The sequence below is a fragment of the Passer montanus genome, unplaced genomic scaffold, assembly GCF_014805655.1.
Source record: "Passer montanus isolate IOZ18808 unplaced genomic scaffold, ASM1480565v1 scaffold8, whole genome shotgun sequence".
NCBI lineage: Eukaryota > Metazoa > Chordata > Aves > Passeriformes > Passeridae > Passer > Passer montanus.
The window spans coordinates 8,932,334-8,954,804 of NW_024373256.1; the positions used below are offsets into that span (position 1 = coordinate 8,932,334).

Below are 22,471 nucleotides of genomic sequence, written 5' to 3' on the forward strand. Positions count from 1 at the left end.
ATAAACCTGAGTTCTGATTCTCTTCTGACTAAGACTTCCCGAAGTCTCTGGATCTTTGCCATCTCAAGCTCAATTTCCTCAGGCATCATTGTTGTTTCAGCCATTGAAATGATGTCAAGTTGATCTGTGTGTGGAAGCAGAGAAAATGAATTAAGCCAGTCAGACTGTCTTAATGGTGTTTTTCAGGAATGTAAATTAAATCACAGAGCTACCTAACTATGGAGTAATTAATTCAAGCAGTAAAAAATACTCTACTGAATGCTGCGCTGACTGGTTTCTCTATTGTTTTGCTTATTACTTGCAATGTAACAGTTTAGAAGTGAAATACTCCCTAAGCCAAAGTGACAATATTTTGTTAGTCAGGCTCAATCATCCCTCTGAGGAATCCCAACCCCATCCACAGCCACAGCCACCATTCCTGAACTGATATCACCACAATCTGACTGCTACAAAACCCTCTCAGAGCAATTCTTGCAGCTCTGGAGAGTCCTACCCATAACAAAAACCCATGAACGTTCCCCACCTCCAACCCCTCTAACTATCCTTGCTGCTCCACCCTGGGAGCCAAAGCCCAGCCCCACCAAGAGGAGCCAAGGATGGGCTCAGGAATGATGCAGGACCTCGTCCTGCACGGGGCTGAGTGGCTCTCACAAGGGCACAGAAATGGGTTCAGGAGGCAAAAAGCACTTTGCAGTAATAACTTGGCAGCTGGTAAGGCCAGGGTGCTCCTGTGATTATTTCTCCATAATTGATGTATTACCTCTGTAACCCAGAGAGAAACAGGGCTATGGACTGTACTCCCTGAACGCAGAGCAACCAATTTATATGAGATGGGTTTGGGAAAAAAGCTGCTTGGCCTCTGGAAAACCCCATTCCAAGGGTTCATCATACTTGGCCTTCATGTTAAACAAGAATTTGGACACTGAAAAATAGGTTGGCTGCGTATCTTGGTACCTAAATGGAGATATATTCCTGAAAAAAGGCCTGTTTCAGCTGTATTGATTTGAAAAGGGGAAAATAGAGATGTCAAAACGTACTCAGGATAATTGTGCAGAAAAGAGCAGACAAAAAGCATCAGAAAAGAAACTTCAATTAAAATAAGAGGAGACAAATTCTGAAGTCCCTCATGACAGACTAAGCACAGCTGAGAAGAATTTCTGACAAAATGTTGGAGTAGGAATGAAACTACAAAATCTCAGCAAACAGCCTCTGTGTGAACTTAGTTCACAGTTCTCCCAAAATTGAGGCAAAGGAAAAACATTCTGTACTATATAAACAAAATATATGTCCCTTGTATTTAAAAATAGATAAAATATTTTTAAAGTTATCCCACTAGTATTATCTGCAAGTTTTTACTTCCTTTCTTAATGAAGAAAGTGGGGAGACAAATATAAAACATCACTTTTTTTTCAAGATAACAGAATCTTGAGGGAAAAAAAAGTGAGACAGATTTTGAAATGTCTGTCATGAGAGAACAGCCATGTTTCAGTAGCTGTTTTTAAACTCAAATTGCAAAACTGGTCTGTAAAGTAAGGCTGTCTTGTGTGTCTGAACACACAAATGCTGCCTGTACAAGATGGATTTCCCTATCAGAAATCATTGTGTTTGTTGGAGTATATTTAGTTGATGTGTAGCCTAAATGTCATGAGGTTCTCACAGGCCCACCTCTCATTTTCACTGCTTGCCAGAAACATAAGCAGGAGATGGGAAGTTATTCTGATGCTACCACGAATTAAAGCCAATAATACTGATAAATCAGAACATAAACCATAAATAAACTACACATACATATTATAAAAATAGCTCTCAAGAGCTCAGAAAACAGGAAAAAAAAAAAAAAAGTAACTCATTTACTTGCACTCTGCAGCTGTAGCTGTAAGTGCCCTGGTGTCACTCCCTGTGTGAGGTCAGCCTCCACCCTGTGATTTCAACAATTCAGGAACAAACAAGCTTTATGCCCCAGTGATGTGCTTAACCCAGCACAGGAATCAGCGTGACAGGCAGAAGTCTGCTCTGACCCCTCGCAGAACAGTCAGAGATTCTCCTTCACATCCCACTCAACGTGTCCTTGAACCAGAGAAAACATTTTTGAAAGCGACCCAAAATTATGCAGTGTTTCCAAAAGACTCAAACACGCAAGCAAGGCAGCAGAAGTTTGAAAGTGGAGGGAAATAAACACAGAAACCACCAGATATCAGTTCACAGCTTGTCTGCAAGCTGGGAGCTGTGGCTGGAACCCTGGAATGGAGCAGAGGTGTGACCTGGAGGGCCAGGGCAGGATTGCCACCCCAGCCCCCAGTGCTCCCCACAGACACCAACCCCTGGCTCAGCTCCTCTTCTAACACCATGGATATATTATCCATGGATAACTGGCCCACCTGGCAGCAGCTGTGCTGAAGGAGAATTAATTATTTTTCATGAAATGGTTTGAGCTCCTGGGATGTGAACCACTGGGGAAGATTATGTTAACATTATTGAGCCTTTAAGTAAAGCTCTGTCCCAGTGAACAATGACACCTCTAGTGCTCTGGAACATGATTCAAAACAGCTTCACACAGAAGTCTCTTACATTTTCAAAAAAGAAAGAGTGAACATTTTATTTTATTTAAAGCAGGTATGTAGTAGTCAACTATTTTTTATCATATATTGAGCTTTTTCTTGGTAATGAAGCAAAATTCATAAAGCAAAAGTGGAGACAACACTGAGACTAGTCACAGCCAGTGACAGGATTAAACTATTTTGTCTGTTCTGCAATCTGCAGGATAATTTTCAGTGACAAAGAAACAAGTAAAATGATATTACTATATGCACAAAAAGATAGCATGAAAATAATTACTATAGGAAAATAAAATTATCAAGCTAATGCACATAGTGAGAGGGACTGAAGAGGTAAACCTGAAGTTATTAATGCATAACTTTGCTTCAATTTAAACACAGACTGGTATAGTTAAACTGGGTATTAACTTAATGATCACACTTCATCCTCAGTGTGCCAGCCAGAAATAGAACAGTAGCCAGCTGTGTTTAAAAGCAACAAAAACCCAAATTGCCTATTAAGTCAATAAGTGCAAAGAAAACGTTAAAAGAAGCCTGAATTCACAAAGAGAAATGGGAGAACACCTCACACCTGGTGTCAATAGTTTCAGAGCAACGGGGAAGGGATGCTGTGATTAATTACCAGGGAAGGTCCTGCTGCTGTCACTGGTGCCACGCTGGTGGTGGCCCCGAGGGACAGGCTCCTGAGCTCTGCAGCCATCAGTGCTTTAATTGTCACTTGGTGTCAGAACCCAGGAAGCTCCTCTGACTGTCCTGGAGGACTGAGACCCTGGCAGGGGGCTCAGAGACCGTGGCACAGAGTCAAAAACACCTGTGCCTTTGGTTTTAACCCATGGAAAAAATGACCAGCTTTGTATGAAGATGTACAAACCACGAGAGTTTAAGCAGAATGATAGTTAATTTGTCACAGGGTGAAAAATGTAGAATTTTGGGGTCTTTAGAATGGGGGTTCAGGAGGCAAGATGGAGGGATTTGGGCATGACCTGTCCTCCTTCTCCTTCTCCTTCTCCTTCTTAGCCTCCATCTTCTGTGTGATGGTGGCACCTTTAGATTGGTTTAGAGTAGAGACAGACTGTCTAATGTAGGTGATAGGTACTGGAAAATTATTGTAATGTAGTTTTTAGTATAAAAAGATAACACAGCCCCAAGGGCAGGCAGTGTGCCATGAACCGACCTGCCAGACAGACCTCAGCAGGTCAGAAAAAGAATGTTATAGAAAAGAGAAAATAAACAACCTTGAAAAGCAGAACTGACGGATCTCGGCTTCTTCTTTGGTCATGGGGCTGGGAAAAAGACTCTTTAATACCTCAGGAGCCATTTCAGCAACATTAAACCTGAGAATTTGGAGTTGTTATCGTCACTGTAAACCGGAGAAGGTGAGGCCTGGCAGTGACACACGGGGTCCCAAATCTCTGCTGTGGAAACAAAGGATGCCACTGTCACTGCTGAGCCAGGAACAGCTCAGGACCTGCAGCCGGGCAGGAAGGCGCAGGGAGGAGCTGCAAGTGTGGGATCCACAGGGCCTGCTCCACCAGGGCCTTCTGGATCCTCTTCTTCATGGCTCTGCTGCTGCTGGAACCCTGCCACGCCTTCCAGAGCCACCTCAGTCCCTCAGCAGGAGGAGAGCTCAGCACGGGGCAATGGCCCAGCTCTCCACCACTGCTCTTCTTCACCCTTGCCATGGGTGAGCCATCCCAAATGAGACTGCTCAACCATGGCTGCTGGAGCTCCTCAGGGTGGTGGCACAGAGCAGCTGTGAGACTTCTCTGATGTGGGAACCACCCACAGCAAACCGAATCTTCAGCCCACCCGATAATGGTGCTCCTGTTAAAAATTATTTTAAGTCATTATTTTAAGTCATTATTTTAAGTCATTGCTCTGGACTGGACTTAAATTGAGCAGTTTGAGGCCTACTTCTACTCCCTTAAATTGTCCAATAATAAGCTAATCCTCAGTAAGAAAATGTTAATGGATAAGTTTTGCTCCAAATCTGGATCAGAACTTTTGGGGCTTTTTCAAAGAATTCAGTGAAATTCTCAAGCTAATCCTGTTTCACTGAAGTATATTAAGTGCTAATAGAGCAGTGTGCAGCAAGTAAACTCTTAATGCTACTTCATATACAAAAATCAAGACTCTCAAGACCACTATTAGTTGACGAGACAAAGCAGAAGTAAGCAGGAGGCACAGGTCAGAAATGGATGAACAGAGAACCAGCTATTGCCACTTAAAAACAGCATGCTTGGTGGAAATTGAAATAGTTGCAAAATGCAGAAAAATTAATTTGTTATATTTCAAAATATTCCAGATAAAAATATGCTCATGTGAAAAGAATCAGATTATTCCTGTAGTTGGTCACTAATATGTCATGAATGGAGGCTAGCCTTGCAGACAGCCTTTTTACAGCCCTTCTTTTGTTGGCTCAGAGTTGATTTTTTTTTCCTGTTTGATTTAATCCTTCTGGTGCAGGATGCAGTGGCCAATAACTAACCTGTACAGGAAAAACTACATTTAATTCCTTATTTGTAATCTAGCCTGCTGCAGCATTCTATTACTGTGAATCCTAACAATTACAAAATTTGGCATATGCGTGGCACATTGTATTTATTCAATCTTTTATGATGGAATTACCATATAAATACAATACAAACAGCTGCAATGTGTTTTGTTCCCAGATTGCCTGAGAGGCAATTGCAGTCTTGTGCAATTTCAAATGGGGGAAAGGGAGAAAAGAGGCAGTACCAGTGTGGCAGTGAGCAGGCTGCAGTGGCAGTGGGCACATCCCACACTCCTGCTGCTTTCACTGCCTGACTCTGAAAGGGAGAAAAAAGGGGCAGTACCAGTGTGACAGTGGCAGTGGGCACATCCCACACTCCTGCTGCTTTCACTGCCTGACTCTCTTGCTTTGGACACCAGCAGCAGTCTGGCTTTGGGAAACATCCCAGGAATGTCCCCATCCTGCTGCAGAATACAGCTCACAGGCCATTCCAGGGGTCCTTTCTGAAATGCTGTAACCTCCTCTTTTCCCTCAAGACAATCTCTTCCCTCTGCTTGTCAATTTGTTCTCCTATTTCTTCTCTAACACCAAGAACAGGTTGGTGATGGCACCAAGTTCAGTAAATTTGGGATGCTGCTGCTGGTTCATCAGGCTCAGTGAGCAGCTAATAGGCTGCTATTGTCTTTACAGACAACAGGAGTGTGCAGAGGCTGAGGAGCAAAAAGCTGATGTGCTGCTCCAGTCACAGTCAGATGGCAAAAGTTCTCAGAATCACTTTGCTTCCACTGCTGTCAATGCCACTGAATGCTGGAGACAACACACCTGAGTTTTGCTTCTAGCAGGAAGCTGATTTTTTCATTATTATTATTGTGCCTATTATAATTTTTGAATCCTTACTGATACTTCTCCATGAATGAGCAACACATTTAAATTTAACACATTTAAATTTTGTGTCTCTGGCACATAGAGCCATGAACAGCACTTTGGGCTGGCACAGGGAGCACAGCTCCTTCACAGGTGGCCAGGTGTGCTTTGTCCCTGCAAGCAGTGGTAGCCAAAACTTTCTGACAAAGCTGTGTCTGCTGTAAAATGCCAGAGAAGTGGCATTCAGAGTATTTGGGGCATAACACATTTGATTTGGTACATTTACTATAAAGTCAGAAAGAATTCTGTGCAAAGACCTCTGTTTCCTTTCAGTGCATGAGGATCCAGAACAGCCTTGCACTTCTGAAAATGTTAAATTTCTAAAAAAAATCAGAAGTTTCAACTGCAATGCAGCTCCCAGATGCACAGGGGGTAACTTTAGAGCCCTGAGATGTTGGCTTAAACCAGGCATCAAGGCTTCAAATATTTTTGCCAGACAGCAGGGCACCCAGAAATCCCAAAGGTGTTTTTTTCATATGCTCCATGTCTCAGCATGAACCTCTGGGCTGGCTGAGTCCCCTTACAGCTTGGCTTTGCAACAGGCAGCTGTGAAAGCTGGCAGCTCTAGGGATCCCCTTTGGCAGGAAGGATCCAGAGATGCCTCCTGAAAGCTGATCAAACACCAGGACCTCTGGGAGTGTCATGCCATCCGATATCCCTGCTTCACAACTGCCTTTTGGAGAAGGAGAAAAAGAAGTGGGGGATTTATCTGATTTGTGGGGAGTTGTGGTGCATCTTTGCTTCCAGCAGAGCTGAAGCATAGAGCACTGGCCACCTCAGCCCTGTGCTGTGTAAAGATCATTTATGTTCTGGGACAAACTGCTGGACTTGATCAGTTCCTTGCACCTGGTGCATTCTGCAGCTCCTCAGAGAGCAGGCAGAGATCAGAATTTCATGTCTGCAGAGAGACACGCAAGAGATCAGAATTTCATGTCTGCAGAGAGACACATATGACTGATTTTTTTCTCTATTCATCCAACTCTGCTCATTCAAAACCCACCACAGATCATTCTGTTTGCCATATAATTTCCTCCCCAAGAACTATCAAATCATCTGCTGTGACTGGTGATGGCTCTGTCCATCAGCCAGCTGTGGTCTGCATGTGATAGCACAATTATAACATTGGGATTTATTTTGTCCAGGTCATGAATACTTTTTTTGTTCTTTAATTACCACATATTTACAGCCTAGACATCTTCAAACATAAGTTTCTACTTCCAAGTATTTCACTCACACTCTACCATATGACCCCATTATAAAATTAGGTGAGCAGAGAATATAAAAAGCACTGTGTGTGCAATTGCCCACTGCACTTGCAGAATCACTGCCCTTTCTGCTCCACATCTAAGAGCCTCTGGTTAAAAAGATTCTTTTAGTTGCTTATCCTGTATGCTCTTGTTCTTATCTCCAACTTTGACCTTTTATTTTTTTATTATTTACCTTTGCAAGAAAGCCTGTTGGCAGCAGTCTATTCTTTCCCATTCCAGCCTTTTGTATACTTGGTCTCACTGAGATTTCTCTTGAAATACAAATGCCAGATTCACAGTGTTGAATGTTAACTCCTTCCTGTAACTCTGAAAGCCCTTTTGCTTCCTGTGGTGTTACACTCAAAGAACTGAACACAGTGCCTCCTGTCACATCTGATGGAAGTGCCTGCAGTTCCCACTGCCCAGAGAAGATTCTCAGCTGCTTTCCATCTTTTAGGCTGTACTTCTGTGGAAAAAGTTGCATTGCACTGAATACAGCTGGTTTAAAAAGTGAACCTGAAAGAGATCCTGCTTTGAGTTTTCTCACTGAACTACATATCCCCCAGCAGAAATAGACAGTCAGTGGTAAAAGTGTTTGCTAATTAAGAATGGTCTTCTTGACTAGTGTTTCCTGCCTAGAAGTTTTACAGTTAAATGATGGTTCTAACTTTCTAATTTAGGGGCAATTTTCTGCCCTTGCTCCCTATTTAAATATACATATCAGCACAAATCCATAATGATAAGATCTATAAAGATCTTGCCTCTTAAAAAAAGCATCAATTAAAGTCTTGTTTGTTATCCTGTAAAATTTATGAGCAGTAATTATTCTTGGCTTTGTTTTTTGTCAGTTTATGACAGTTTCAGATTCCCAAGTGGGAAATTATGCAACCCTTTAATCTTACACTTCCCCCAGGAAAAAAATGTCTCTAGTCTTAAGAAACTACTCTGTGCATAGAAAGCCTCATCTTGGTTGTAATGATATCCTGAAAAAAACAGCTCATTTGGCAATAGCTGTTCATCCTGCCCTGACAATAGGATCCTGTGAATCATCACCAGGCTGGAGTTCTTGTAGAAATTTTTAAAGTCATGCATAGGTCTCGATGTGATTTTCAGACTTAATGAACCTCAAAACCTATACTGCTATCCTATATTTGGATGATAAATTCCATTTGTTCTATCTTGCACTCCAGCTTTCAGCTCTCAGCACTCTCCTGACCTCTGGTGCTGTCAGCTTGTGGTGCTCACCTGCTCGTGGTGATGGGGACAGGTCCTGGGAACAGGCTCAGGTATCTGCAGGCACAGCAGGGCAGATTCAGGAAGCAGAGAAGATTAATTTTGTAGTTAAGGAGTAATCCTACTCATTAAGGTAGGATTTAGCTGTTTGAGGTCCAGTGTCCTCTGTAGCCAGACACTGCCCCTACACAGATTGCAGACTCCATGCAGGAAGTCACAAGGATCCATCCCATCAAATTAAACCATCCCTTCACCAGAGTGCCCCATCTCTGCTTTTATGTTCTTCCCTCTGGATCTGAGGGTGCCTGTGTGTGCAAGGAACTGACTCAGTACACTGGGACAATTTGCTCCTTAATTATCTGCAACTAGAGTCAGTTCTAGCTGTAAATCTGTGTTTGATTTGCTGGTTTGTAGCAATATCAGTATGATTTTCATGGCGGTGTTTTCTACTCCTGGGAGTTCTGCTAGCCTTCTCTATTTTTATAGTCTTTGATTTGTGACTCACAGTACTCTGGATACTCTGGGAGGACTTTTCCTCAGTAGTACCCTCTCTTGCAGTAGTTTAAGAGCTAATACAAAACCACATTTACAGACCAGGAAACAGGGTTTCAGTGCTCACAGAAATAAATTACCAAGAAGTCAGAACTTAATATTGAACTAAAGTTTCTTTGAAAAGATAAGAAAAAAAGCAGCTTCTTATTAAAATCTTTGCATAAACAATGAATAAAAGCCCCAGGCCTGATTTGATTATGCCATAATATTGTCATAAATACAGATTTTATTTGTGTGATAGAAATTTGCAGGATGTAAATAAATTCAGGATATGCAGAAGGATGTCCACTGATACAAATTACCTAATGGCACTTACAGGTAGGATCTTGAAAACCCTTGGGGGGTTTGACACTCCAATTACAGGGCTCAACTTTGCTACTTTGAAGTCAATTCCAAGACTGTCTGGGCAATTTGCATGCCCCAGCCAATTTCCATTCACTCAGTGATAACAAGGTTGCACACATCTCTCCAGCTGGTTAGAGGGCAAACGCATAAAAATGAGGAAAACACAGCCATGAAAACAGCAAAGGGAGTTGGAATTAATATCTCTTTATAAAAACCTTTTTAAACTCAAGTCCTATCGAATTAACAATCCCCAGACACATTATTCACGGATTCACACACAATTCTCCACTCAGCTGAAACCAAATCCTCTGCATCTCTGAGGCAATTTTCAAATATCCAGATTCTAAATCTGGCAGATTTAACCTTTTTTTCCTTATGGTGGCTGTGATAAGGCCACAAGAGCTGATGCCTTCAGATGCAAGCTGGCCTGCAAATGACTGCTCAGTAGCCAGCTCAGGGTGATCTCAGCACAGTCCTGTCACACATTAGACACAAATATCGAGCAGCACAGTGTGGCTGTGCTAGAGCCTCAGAAATCCTGACAGAGTAAAAAAGATTTGCTCACATACAGAAATTTTTCAGAGCAATTCCAGCACATGGGAAGGGCATTGTCACCCTTGATTGGTGCCACCATTTCAGAGCCCAGCTTTCAGTGCCTCAACTGAGCCACAAACTCTCTCCAAGACAACTTCAGTCCATTTGCAAAGTAGCCTGTGGTATCTCACCCAACCATTTTTGTTGTGCAGAAAGAAGGATTAAGTGGGTTTGAGTGGGATTTAAAGAAAAGCTGTCCACATAATTAGGTCTGCAGAGAATTATGACAGACTTCACAAAGTACTATAATTGAATTGTGCAAGAACAGTTTCCAGACTTCCTACTGTTATTTCCAATTTTAAATAAACTCTCGTTTGGGTACCAGTACCACATTCCTTGTTGCCAGATGCTCTAACAACAGGATTTTTTACACATTTGGCTGGTGACTTCAGGTGAGGTGTGAAAGCAATTTCCCCCAGACCACATCACATGTCAGTCTGGAACTAAGGAACCTAATTTGTCTTGCTGTAACTGAAATGACAGAGTGGCATTTCCCCATCTCTTTCTAGGAGATGCACCACTGTGTATTTCATCAGGGATTCTCCTGCTGACCTAACCACATGGAAGGGTGCCCTCATTATCCCAGCAAGACTGAAACCAGACACTTCCCCTAATGTGCTCTTCTTCTGGTTTCCACTCTTCTCTCTGCCCCTACACACAGATAAACAAATAAATAAATCTCTGCATGTGAGACAAATCAGCTAACTTCTTCAGATACTGTTTCATATACCATATATACAGACTTAGAGAAGATTTTCTTAATTACATACCCAGTCTGGAATGGTTTCCATTTAAAATGCTGCCCAGAGAAATTCTCAGTACCAAGGCAGTATGTGAGCTCATACCTCATATATGAACTCACTCTGTTTTGAAAAAGTCAATACAAACACAAATACTTGGTGCAAAGTTTGAGGTCTCCTCTAGGAGAAGTCACCTTTCTAACGAGGCAGGTGTTAGAAAAAGGAAATTTTTTTCATTTGAGCCACAAATTTCATCTCAGCGCACCTCCACATTACAAAGCATGAGATCAAGATTTTTGACATATGCTGAACGCACACTTCACCAAGAATTAGTCACCACAAACCCAACAGACCAGAATCCTGTTTCTTAAGTTGAAACCCCCTATTTATGAATTAAATATAAGCCTAAGAAGAGCTAGAAACAAATTTGTCTTTCAGTGAAATATTGGGATGCCACCAGCATGAAATCTGTTGGCTTTTAAAATGAATTAAGCCAAATTGCTTCTTTTTTCCTTCTTCTTTTCCCCTCAGGTCACCTTTCCTATTTGATTCTCTGGCTTTACAATGAGATTTTCCTATTTCATTAGGTGTTTATCTCCCCTGTTGCTATATGAAAACTTGCAACCAGCAAAGAAAATAATATTGGCTCTATTCGGGAAGAGTTATCAGACAGAATGAATAGACAAAACACTCACTATAACCTGTCTCAGAGCACTGTTCATACAGTAAATTCCACAGGAATAAATAATGAATTCACCTTTTGTTTGCAGTTTTAAGCTCTGTGTACTAATTCTTACATTTAATGGGAAGTTATTTGTAAAAAGGAAAATATAAACTCCATTTAATTATTTCTGCAGAACTCATTATGCAAAGTTAATGACCTTCTGGATTAAGTAAGCCTTTTGTGATGAATCTCATTTTTACAAATATTTATCTGAATTGATTATCTTTGACCTAATTCGTGTTGGTGCAGGCTGGGGTATAAAACAATGCTCAAGCACTGCTATAAACAGTTCATGCTATTTTATTTGCATCTGTTTGCACATTTTTCAGTTCATTTGAAATATTGATTCATTTAGAAAGATACACATCTCAAAACAGCCATCTCCCATGCTGCCTGTTTCTTTATTTGACTCACCAGCAAACACCCATTTATCCTAACCAGCATGTGATAATGCTCTGGGTTAGCCCACAAAAATGCCATTGCTACCCATTCTTCTTGGACAGCATACAAAAAATCCCCCCTGTTATTAGGGGAGGATGTTCCACAGGACCTGGAAACTGATGAGAATCCTGATCATTTGTTCTAGCAGGCAGAAAATGGTTTCTAGCTTGGATATTTTGTCTTTCTACCACTCCAGAAAGAGGAAACCTGGGAAAAATATTAAAAGGATATTCCATGAGATGGGATCCTGTTTCCTGCTCCTTGCGTATTTTACTCCACTGCAAAGGGCAGTGGATGACCTCCTTATAAACAAACACACAGAGAAGTGTCTCTTCTCCCTCGTGCACAGTGAATACAAACATGCCACAAGGACAATATTTTCTTTGCTGTAAATACCTATATATGTGGAGGACTCACAGGAGACAGTTTTTTCTTGCTTGCAACAGTGATGTAACACCTTCCCAGCATGAAAACAGTTACATCAGATTTACTCTGTTGTGGCTAACCACATACTTTCAAAACAATAAAATGAAGTGCTATGATTTTCTCCACTACAAGAATACTTTTACAAAGATGTTTTATATCCAGACTATTCTACATAAAATGTAAACTCCATTTAAAAAAAACAAAAACCTACTGAGGAAAAATCTCACATCGGCTACTACAAAATGACTGCAACTTAATAAAACCAGGAAGATGCCTGAAAAAATGCTTTGCCTGGCTAAGAGTGATGTTGGAAGAGCTCCTGTACATGCTCTTTTGTTTCTGATAGGGAATTATCCTGAAATTTCAGCTGCCTTGCAGGATATCTCTGCTGAACAGACTTGGACCACACAAGCTGAGAATGCTTTTTATGCTTTGGGTGTGGTGTGTCCAGCCTGAGACCCTGCAGCTCTGCATGCACAAACCCTGGAGCAGGAGAGCTGTGGCTGGAGCCAGAGCTGTACTTTTTCCTCTGGATGAACACAGATGAGGCAGAAAGCTGCAGTAAAGAGAGGAGGAATCAAGGGGAGGGATGAATTAAGCTCAGTCATTCATTCTAGCACATTGTGCCTGTGTGAAAGACAAGACTGAACATAGAGGAAAATGCTGCTGGAGCCAGTGCAAGAGCTGGCACCCATCCTGAGCAGGGAGTAAATGGAAATAGTTCCATAACATGTAAACCTGGAAATAGGCCTTAATATTTCCCTCCTCCCCAAATGATTGTCCTAGTACCACTGTTACATCCCTCTTGAATACTTTTTTCATTTTATCAACAAAGAAATACAGGACCACACTGGTGACTGGCTGCCTGCAGGTACCCCAGTGCCTCTCACACCACAAGCACCAGTCACTTGTCCTCACTCCAGTGACCTCCAGTGCCTCAGAGGCAGAGAAAATAACAGCCAGAAATCAAACTGCATTAGTTACCTCTTTCTAGAGGTCTGATTTGTCAGAGCAGGCACTAGCTTTCCTAGTAGCTCTCCAATTATTTAAAGAGAATGCAAAAAAGTCAGGAGTTGCAATCCCAGAGTAGCCAGCTCTTGGTATCTGCTCATTAATACCTTCACTCTGGGTGGGGGTGTGCAGGACAGAGGAGCAGACCAAGGGCACAAAATAATATTTTATTTTTCAAAATAACCTGTGTGAGATGAAAACTTGCTTAACATTTAAATAAACCATGATGCTGACAAGGCAGTTGCTATTGGATTTCCATACTCCTTTCACCTTTTCCCATGATGCTGTGAATTGAAAATACAACCTTGTTCACTTTAAGCAGCAGTTTGTCCTTCAGAGAAGGAGGAGAAAATACAGCTGCGTGCAGCTGGTGGGGAGCTTTGCACAGTGGCTGTGATCTGACAGCTCTTTCTATGAAAAAATGGATCCAAAGCAGGACACAAAAAATGAGGGAAAATTGCCTTTGAAGGTCGACCCAGAAGCCCTCATTGTCAGTTTTATTCAGTGGCACTGGGCTGGAGCTCTATCTGTGAGGAGCTATTTCAGTCTGGCTCAGGAAAGCTGCCAGGAAGGCTCTGGAAGGGGTTTCTGTGCCCAGCCCTGCATGAGCCTGAGCACTACCAGGAGGCTGGAAATAGAAACTGGAACAGTTCCTTGCTGTGGCAGGTACCTTCTCTGGTGTGGAGCTCCACTGAAATCATTGCACATTCCATCTGCAGCAAGGCTGAGCTGAAGCCACACTCCAAGGAAAGCAATTCATGCTACATCACTTCATTTTATGTCATGGAGATTTAAAAAGCAGTATTAGGAAACACACATTACTTGTTCATTTACTTCTGTCATTTTGCTCAGTGGTCAAAGGAAACAGCCTGTGGATTTCCATTTTATTCCTCACCACAGTCAGATTCTGATCCTGTAATACTAACAAAAAGCTTCAGCATTCACGTTTCAAATGCTGTGACAGTGCCAGCTACAGCTAATATTCAAGGATTTAAAACTTATTTAGTTTGGTATTTTTTAAAGACTTTTTCTATGCTTATTAATTTTTTTTTCATTCTTAAACACAAAGTCAACAAAATGTTCATTCTCAACGAGTCTTGTAAAACCTCTTTAGGAATAAATACATGAGCATCAGTTGACAAAGCAGCATATGTGCAAGTGAAATAATAGTAAAATGGCCACAGGCATTTCAAGATTTCACACCTTCAGGACATTCTCCTATGAAATTATCTGACTGCATACCAGAGAGTTTGTTTCTCTGTCTCTCCCTCCTCTGTGATGTGATTCTCTAATAACAGTGATCTAAACATCTTAGCTGGTAGGTAATTTTAGGCAACCTTAAAACCACTGGGTAATTATTATAGACATACAGTCCAATCCAGTAAAGACCAAAACTGATTTTGGTATAAAGAATTCCTTCAGACAGCAGAGAAACTGGTTCACATAACAGATTCCTACTCCAGCAAGTAAATAAATATTGAGAAAATGCTCCTCAGAAGCCAAGGAAAAAAAGGTGTTTCTCATTTGATGGGACAAGTAATTTCTCAGGGGGATGAATGCTGCTGTTCTTAAGGCCACGGGCATACAATGTGTACAGTCTGACAGCAGAGTGGGAGGTCAGAAAATCATACTGGGTTCTTGTTCTTCAGTGTATGAGGCACACAATATCTGCAGGGAGCCACAGGCAAAAGCTGGGTCCTTTCTTAAAGATCAAACAGCCAGAGCCAGAAGAGCCAAAACCATCCGGTTCTTTCTCACTGAATTCTGAGGTGAAACAGCACAAGGCTCTTCAACTCACACAGATGATGACAGCTGGCAAAAAAATGTTTTGTGCTTGCCTTTCATCTGTGGATGTGGAGTCATTCTCTAGCAAGCTCTGTTGTCACCAAGTAAATTGCTTTTGCATACTGACTTTTGATTCACCTTTCTTTAAATACACTAATACTTTCTTCCTCACAACTGGCACTGGGCAGCTACAAGTTTGAGCTGATTGAGGTCTCAGAGGCAAAGAAATGAAGGCAATTTAAGCAGAGCTTATCTATATCTGAGACAAATTGATACCTGGCTGTCACCTTCTCTTTGCATACCAGAAAGAAAGAAATTTCATAATCACAGGAGGTTTCACCCCTTGCCAAGGCAGAGACAAATGGATCCTGATTTTACTGGCTTTCAAACCACCATGGCTTGCCCTTCACTATCACATCCCACACAGTGTCTGTGCCACAGACAACATCAGCCTGAAGGAAAATGTGTGCCTCAGAACCTGCCAAACTGCAGGAACTTCAATCCCCTCCCAGGCACAGCGCCCAGAGGAAGCTGTATGGGAATCCATGGCAGGGGATGAGGAGAGAAACTACAGATTGGATTAGGAATGTGGGAACAGAAATGCATAACTGAATTTCTGTGGCTTTCTCTTGTGTGAAAAAGGATAATTTGAGGAGCAGCCGCTGGCTGCAGGGGCTCCAATGTATTTCCTAATGATTCACTGCTCAGACAGGGAGATTGAAGTGCCACTACCCTGCCAGTGCAAATGGCTCTCCAGGAAGCAAATGCTCACCCCTGCTTGCCACAGGGACAGGGGAGGGCAGAGAGACCAACCCCATGGGGCAGCCTGACACAGATTCCCAGGAGACACAGACTCATGGAAGTGCCACAGCCCCCAGATTCTGCCCCAGAATTTTCTGAAGAGAATCAAGGTGAACAGGGCTCTAGGAGATGAAGGCACAGAGCCTGGTCCAGTTTTGCTTTTACTGAAATCAGTGAGGAAATTTCCATTCCTGGCAATGGAGTCAGCACTGTGTTTTCCATTTTCAGCCAAGAAAGTGTCACTCAGGCTTCTCCATCCTTTCCCAGGGAGATCAGGTCACTGTCCTGCTCTTTTGGCTTCAACTCCATTATTCTAAAACTCACTTTGGACTGAAAGGACAGAAGTGGTAGAAATGACTGTTGATTCCTTTCTTAGTTTGAGTTGTTTTGTACAAAAGATGAACAAATCTGTTAAATCACTTTATAGTGAGATCTTTTGTTCTAATTTTACCAGTATATGAGAAAACCCAAATGTGTGTCATTAGGCTTTTGCAGTGAGCAACTTGTGCCACTGTAAATCATTCATCCTCATTCACTAAAAAACTCTCAAAATTATTTTCTCAGATATTTTTCCTTTTATGAGCTGACAAAATGTTGATAATTCATGTTTCATTGCTGATCCTGAAGGGCAGCTAACATAATTTATCCAAGGGTGCTCCTCCTGATTTCTCATAGTTTGCCCTCCAAGCATTCATTTTTCATCTCGGAGTTTTGAATCCATTTAGACTGTGCCTTTTAAGTAGGCAGACAGCAGAACATGTTTCATGGAAATAAATCAGCATTATTTATTGTCTCTGAGTCTATTTCATTAAGTAAGATTTCTATGAAAATGGAACATATTTGGCTACAGAAGAAAAGCCCTCTGGGAATAAGAATTAAAGAGTGCTGAGTTCCAAACTTTCTTGTGCTCAGTAACTACAAGAAAACTCTAGAAACCTCACCCAGGATACACAGTACTTTGCAGTGCATGCCCAATCCCAAATATAAGTTTTGATTCCTGTTTTGTAACCACCCTTGAGGCAGACATACACACACATTCTCACAAGTGGTTTCTTTGATGAAAACATGCCATGCAACTAAGACATCAGTTATCAAACACAGTAAAAAAAAATTACACAGACTGAGTCCATAATCCCACAGGCTACCAACAGCAAGGATGATTTGTGTAGTTCAAAGTGTCCTACTTTCCAAATCTAACGCATTTTTTCTGTAAAATATGTTTAAAGGAAATGAGAAAATTCATGAGCAGCAGTCTCAAATATGACAATTTAAGTTCATCTATGACTTTTTCAGCAATCATTGCCTACACTGGTTTGCCTATAAACACTGCATTACATGTTAAGTGTTCATTTCCTGCTTGGCAGAGTTGGGCACAGTTTTGGAAGCCATTAACCCTCAGATTTACGCGTGTTTCAGGTGAGAGAAATGTCTTTGCTGAGACACGTGAGTGGATGTGCAGCAGTAAGACCTTGATCCATAATAACCACCATGTTTTTGCAAAATAGCCAGAATTCCATCAGAATTCCATCTATGCAGAATCTCACAGAAGGGGTCGGGTTGGCAGGGAACACAGTGCTCATCTCCCATTCCCCGCTCAGGCACACAGCACAAAAAAAATGAAGGAAGGGCAAAACTCATGAAATATGGCAGGGAAACTATGGGAGCAAGGGTGGCCCATTGACTGATGTATTTCTGTAGCCCTGAGACACCCACAAAAAGTATCACCTGGAAAAATCTGCTTTAAGAGTCCCAGTTCCCCCCACTGCTGACCAATATTTTAGTAGGAATTCACTCTGAGGCACTAAAATATTTCCAGTTCTCCCTTTTCCTTCTTTCTCTGTCTCAGTACTGCCTGCAGCAACCAGCTGTGGGAGGTGGAATTAGAAAAATGAGACAATGTGTGTAATGGCATAAACTGGATTAGCCTCACTCTGTCAGTCATTCTCTGGGCTCTTTTGAAGCAAATAAAAACCCAAGTTACAGCCTTCCTTCATGAACTACAAGGGAAGCAGCAATGACCTGGTGGAAGAGATTAAATGGAACATTTTAGGTACACACTGCTAGCCAAAATCACCATTGACTTAGAAAAACCCTAAGCTGTGTAGGGGAATTTTAGAGCCATCTGGCTGCCATCAAAGCAGGTGAGTTTTACAACTGTTCTACAGAAAACAGCCTCCATCCTTTCTAGAAAACCCTTTCTGATTTTCAGTGTGGGAGTTCTGTCTTGGTTCCACAGATCAGACACGGCTGCTTCTCCTCTTGAAGTACAATACATATGTTAACATTAAAAATAATGAATAAGGTAAAAATCTAGAACCTGCAGCATCCTTTGAATCAGTTTTCTTTGTTCATGACAATGTTTTGTCTGATATTTTCTAAAAAGGTCTAGGGTTCACTATTAATGTTTTATTTCCATTTTTTGGTCACTTTCTTTTCAAAAATTTTACACAGTTGTGGGTTTGGGTTTTTTTAAATGGAGACATGGAAAGAATATTAATTACATTCTCCATTTGAAGCCCATGTTCAGACCTTCACAAAGCCAGCATTCCAGCTGTTTCTATAAAAAGAAGCATAACTGTGTATATTCTTCAGTTAGCCTCTTTCCCACCTATTTAATAGATGGCCTGAATAAGCCTAATTTGTTTTGTGTCTTTTATTGCCTGTAATAGATACAATTAACAATTATGGGGAATTTACAGTGACATAAGGGCATGACTGTTCACTGCATGAACAGCAGTGGTGTTTGGGTCATATAAATTCTTTTTGTACCTCTGAAACTTTTTTTTTTCTATTTTAAATCAGAGTGGTAACATGATGAGCTTGGGGAGCAGTGTTATGAGAGTATGATGGGCAGGGTCACACTGCATCCCTGACTGACTGGGGAGGTGCTGCAGTAACAGGAAGTTTTTATGCAAAGCACCAACATGGGTTTGTGCTTGTCTGTGCAATATGTGGGGCATTATGAAAGAAAGCCCAAAGGTATTTGTTTGATTATTTAATTATCAGATGACAGAAACAAAATATTAAATAACCTTTGTTTTCAGTGCTCAGCAGCAGAGGATGAAAATACAAACAATAGTCTTTCTGGCAAACAAGCTTAGAAAGATTTTGAAGACAAACTAAGTGAATGTGGTGAAATAAATTTTCACATGTACCATCCCAGGATCTCAGTGACCCTGGGACCTGTTCTATCTTCCTGCTGTTGGGAAAAAATAGAGTGATCTCAAAACTAGATCCACCCCACTGGTGCTGTTCTGAAGTGCTCTTGCCTGGACAGAACCTGTGCTACAACACTCACAGCAAGAAGGGAGAGCAAGAAAAGCCATCTGTGAAGGTTTCATGCTACTGAATCTCATGATGGGAATCTCCAGCTTCCGTAGTACTGAGCTGTAACAGGGTCCTTTCCCCTATTCTCTACATCACATTCCAGAACAGTCAGAAAGGTGGATCTCTGCAATACAGGAGTGTGGCAGCTCACTCCAATGCTGAGTTACCTTTCAAATGAAAACAGTAAACAAGTTTAATGGTGCACTTAACTGCATCAAAACATAACCTTTGCTGTTTTCTGGCATTTCTGCTTCCTTATGCTGATTCAAGCTGGAGGATTCGTGGTAAATTTTGCATTTAGCTCCAGCCCTCATACAAACTGCAGGAGGACAGAAAAGCTCAGCAGAAATGTATCTGAGAAGTGCAGTGTCCAAAAGGACGGCGAAGAACTGCTTTGTGTCCCTGTGGCTCTTTGCCTGGTGTGCAGGCAGTTATTTAATCAGGGCATTACGAGCCTCTGCCAACGGCAAGACAGATGATTCTAAATGAAGCTGTGCACTCAGTAATAAGGACTGACCAAAGTGCTCCAGTGCTCTGCTTCAGAGCAGGCTCCCCAAGACTATGCTGTAAAAATCATTTACTGGGAAGGCAGTAACCACGTTATTATCATACAAGCCTGACAATTCCTAAGCTTGTCTTTTATATGCATGCACTAGAAAACAGATGAGCTGCCCTGTACATAGTAAACCACCATTTTTAGTGTTCTCTAGTCCTTGGAAATTCCGTCTTGTATGTGAAGAGAAAGGCTTCAGGGACTTGTTAAAGAGACACGTTTAAGCAATTTGCTCCATATTTCGCTTGCACAGATCCTGACAGTCAGGTCACAGGGAATGAGACCCTCAGCTGCTCTGAACCAGCTTAACTCCAGCGGTGACCCGGCTGGCAGAGCCCATGGCAGGGTAGAAATGTGCCCGATGTACATTCCATGGCTCTGAAGTGACTCCATAACCAGTGCCCAGCAATGCTTTCAGTACCACGGACAGAGAAGCTGGCACAGAGCTCCCTTGGGTTTGACAAATTGAGGAGAAACAACCTGACCCCCACGGCGTCGGTTCTGCAATGGACACAATCAGGATGTACATTCCCTTGTGATAAGAGTGCATCCCATCACCAGGCACTGACAGGGAGCAGCACTCTGCTGTGCAGTGTGTACAGATACACAAGTTCTACCTCCAAAGACATCCTGATTTAATACAACAAATCCTCAGAGTAAAAAGGGCAAATTCATATGCTGTAATAAACTTCTGCTTTTGTTAATGATCTTAATAAACATTTCATATTTCAAACAATGTGCAAATATCAAGGGCTAATTGTTAACATCAGTAACAAAGGGGATGACAGTTTTTCAGCTCCTTCACAGACAGTCTGGCGACTACTGTCATCCTGCCATGCAATTTAGGATGACTGTAAGGAAGCATTACAGAAAATAGTAAGATCTATTTCTTTTAAATCAATGCAAAAGTGTGACCAGCAGTCAGTGTTAGTATTTAAATAGGAAAGATAGGCAGGAATCATCTAAACCAGTTACTATAAATAGCTTTTTCCACAGTATTTTAAAAAAGCTGAAGTCTAAGAGCAAACAAAAGAAATCAATTATTCGAATATATAATATAATAATTTTCTGCTTTTCAAAGAACAGATCATGGTCTCTAGATTAATTCCTATTCCTATCTGAATTGTTATACACAGAGAAATATTCTCATTAAACTGAAACTAGTGTGTAGAAGGGCAGCTCAGAGCAGAGCCAGGGTGCACACCTGGACATGGGGTCCTAGTCCTGCCAACAGCCCACTCTGATGCTGGGCACCAAGCTGTGATTTGGGTGGCAGCTCAATGCTGAGCACATATTTTTGAGCAGATCAGATCTCCCTCTCTGCCTGCACATTGCTCTCTTCCAAACAGACCACCTTTTGTTCAAAACTTGCAAGACATAACCTTTCCTGGCACCTCAGGATACCAGGTTTTATTACCATTATTATTACAAGTGCCGCACTGCACTCAGCTCCCGAGTGCTGGAACAAAACCAGACACAGTTATGAGAACAAGGAAAGGAAAACACATCTGTATCGTGCCACGGAACCTGCAAAACTGTTGCATGTGTCTGACTCAACCAACTCAGTCAACAGCGATTCAGTCTTCGAGTCCATTTTAGAAAGTGTGGAGTTTCTCAGTGCTGAATCCGTGCCAGGCACTGCAACAAAACCAACACTGCAACTGAAGCAGCAGTTGGAGAATTACACCCTGTCATCAGCATATGGTAGACAATAACATAGCCATGAGAAACTGAAGCTAGACGTGAAGTATCATTCCAGAACACAGCGCTCTCTGAAAAGTAAACACAGCAGATGCACTGGCTAAAATCTGCTACCAAGGTGCTGCAAAGCCATGCCATGTTTAAAATCATCCAGGTGAGACTTCACAATTCACATCAAAAGATGGGTGGGGAACCAAGGATATCAGCAACCCCAGCACCAGCCAAGTTGAAGATGTCACAACAGATAGCACACGAAGCTTATATTCCTGTGGCCAAACCAAACACTTGATGAAACTCAGAAAATATTTCTCTTGATACTGTCTAGTACAGTTTTTGTAACTAGCTTTTCAAGATCTCTTGCCTCAGTGGTTACCTGGAAAATTATAAGGGGTTTGCAAGCTTATTAGGTTGTAAAGAAGAGAGTTCTGCCAGTAGAAGAATAATAGCTGGTATCTTACAGACAACAAGGTCCCATGGATAATGTGAATTGGCAGTGATGTATCTTTTAACTATTCATTCCATCTGCACTTCGGACAGGTTATGTCAATTGCTGCTTCCTGGAAAATTATGATTTCAAGAAAGCTCTCCCAGCACAGAACATTTGTTGAGCTCATCAATACAGAGCAACCACTGGAGGTGTGAATTAAGCGCTGTATTGCTGCACCCTCTGCCTGAGATAACAGAATAAAGTGGTCGTCATCTGTGCTTTCCAAACGTCAAACACGTTAAAGACTACCAACATTTATGAAAACCTCTATGTTAAACCCCACCTGCTATACAACGGGGGAGCGCAAAGGTCCCGGCGATCCTCGCTCGGCCCCCGCTCACGGCTCCCGTGCCCGGGGCACGGCGGGGCTGGAGCCGCCCGGGCCGGGCTGCCCCGCGCCCGGCACAGCCGAGCACCGGCCCAGAGGGCAAAACGGTCACAGGGACCCTGCTCCCCGAGCGGCCCGAGCCGGCCTCGCCCGGCCGGCGGGACCCGGGACCGCCCGGCCCCGCCGCAGCCGGGGCTCCCCGC

The 22,471-nt window shown here is 42.2% G+C and overlaps 1 protein-coding gene across 1 annotated transcript in view; it reads right to left on the minus strand.

The window, feature by feature from the left end:
- The window catches only part of BMERB1 (bMERB domain containing 1), a 46,699-nt gene that overhangs the window by 24,007 nt on the left and 221 nt on the right, over positions 1-22,471 (minus strand). Inside the window, exon 2 of the mRNA XM_039732311.1 lies at positions 1-124. Within this exon, the coding sequence (XP_039588245.1) occupies positions 1-124 (124 nt within the window). The remainder of the gene's footprint in view (positions 125-22,471) is intronic.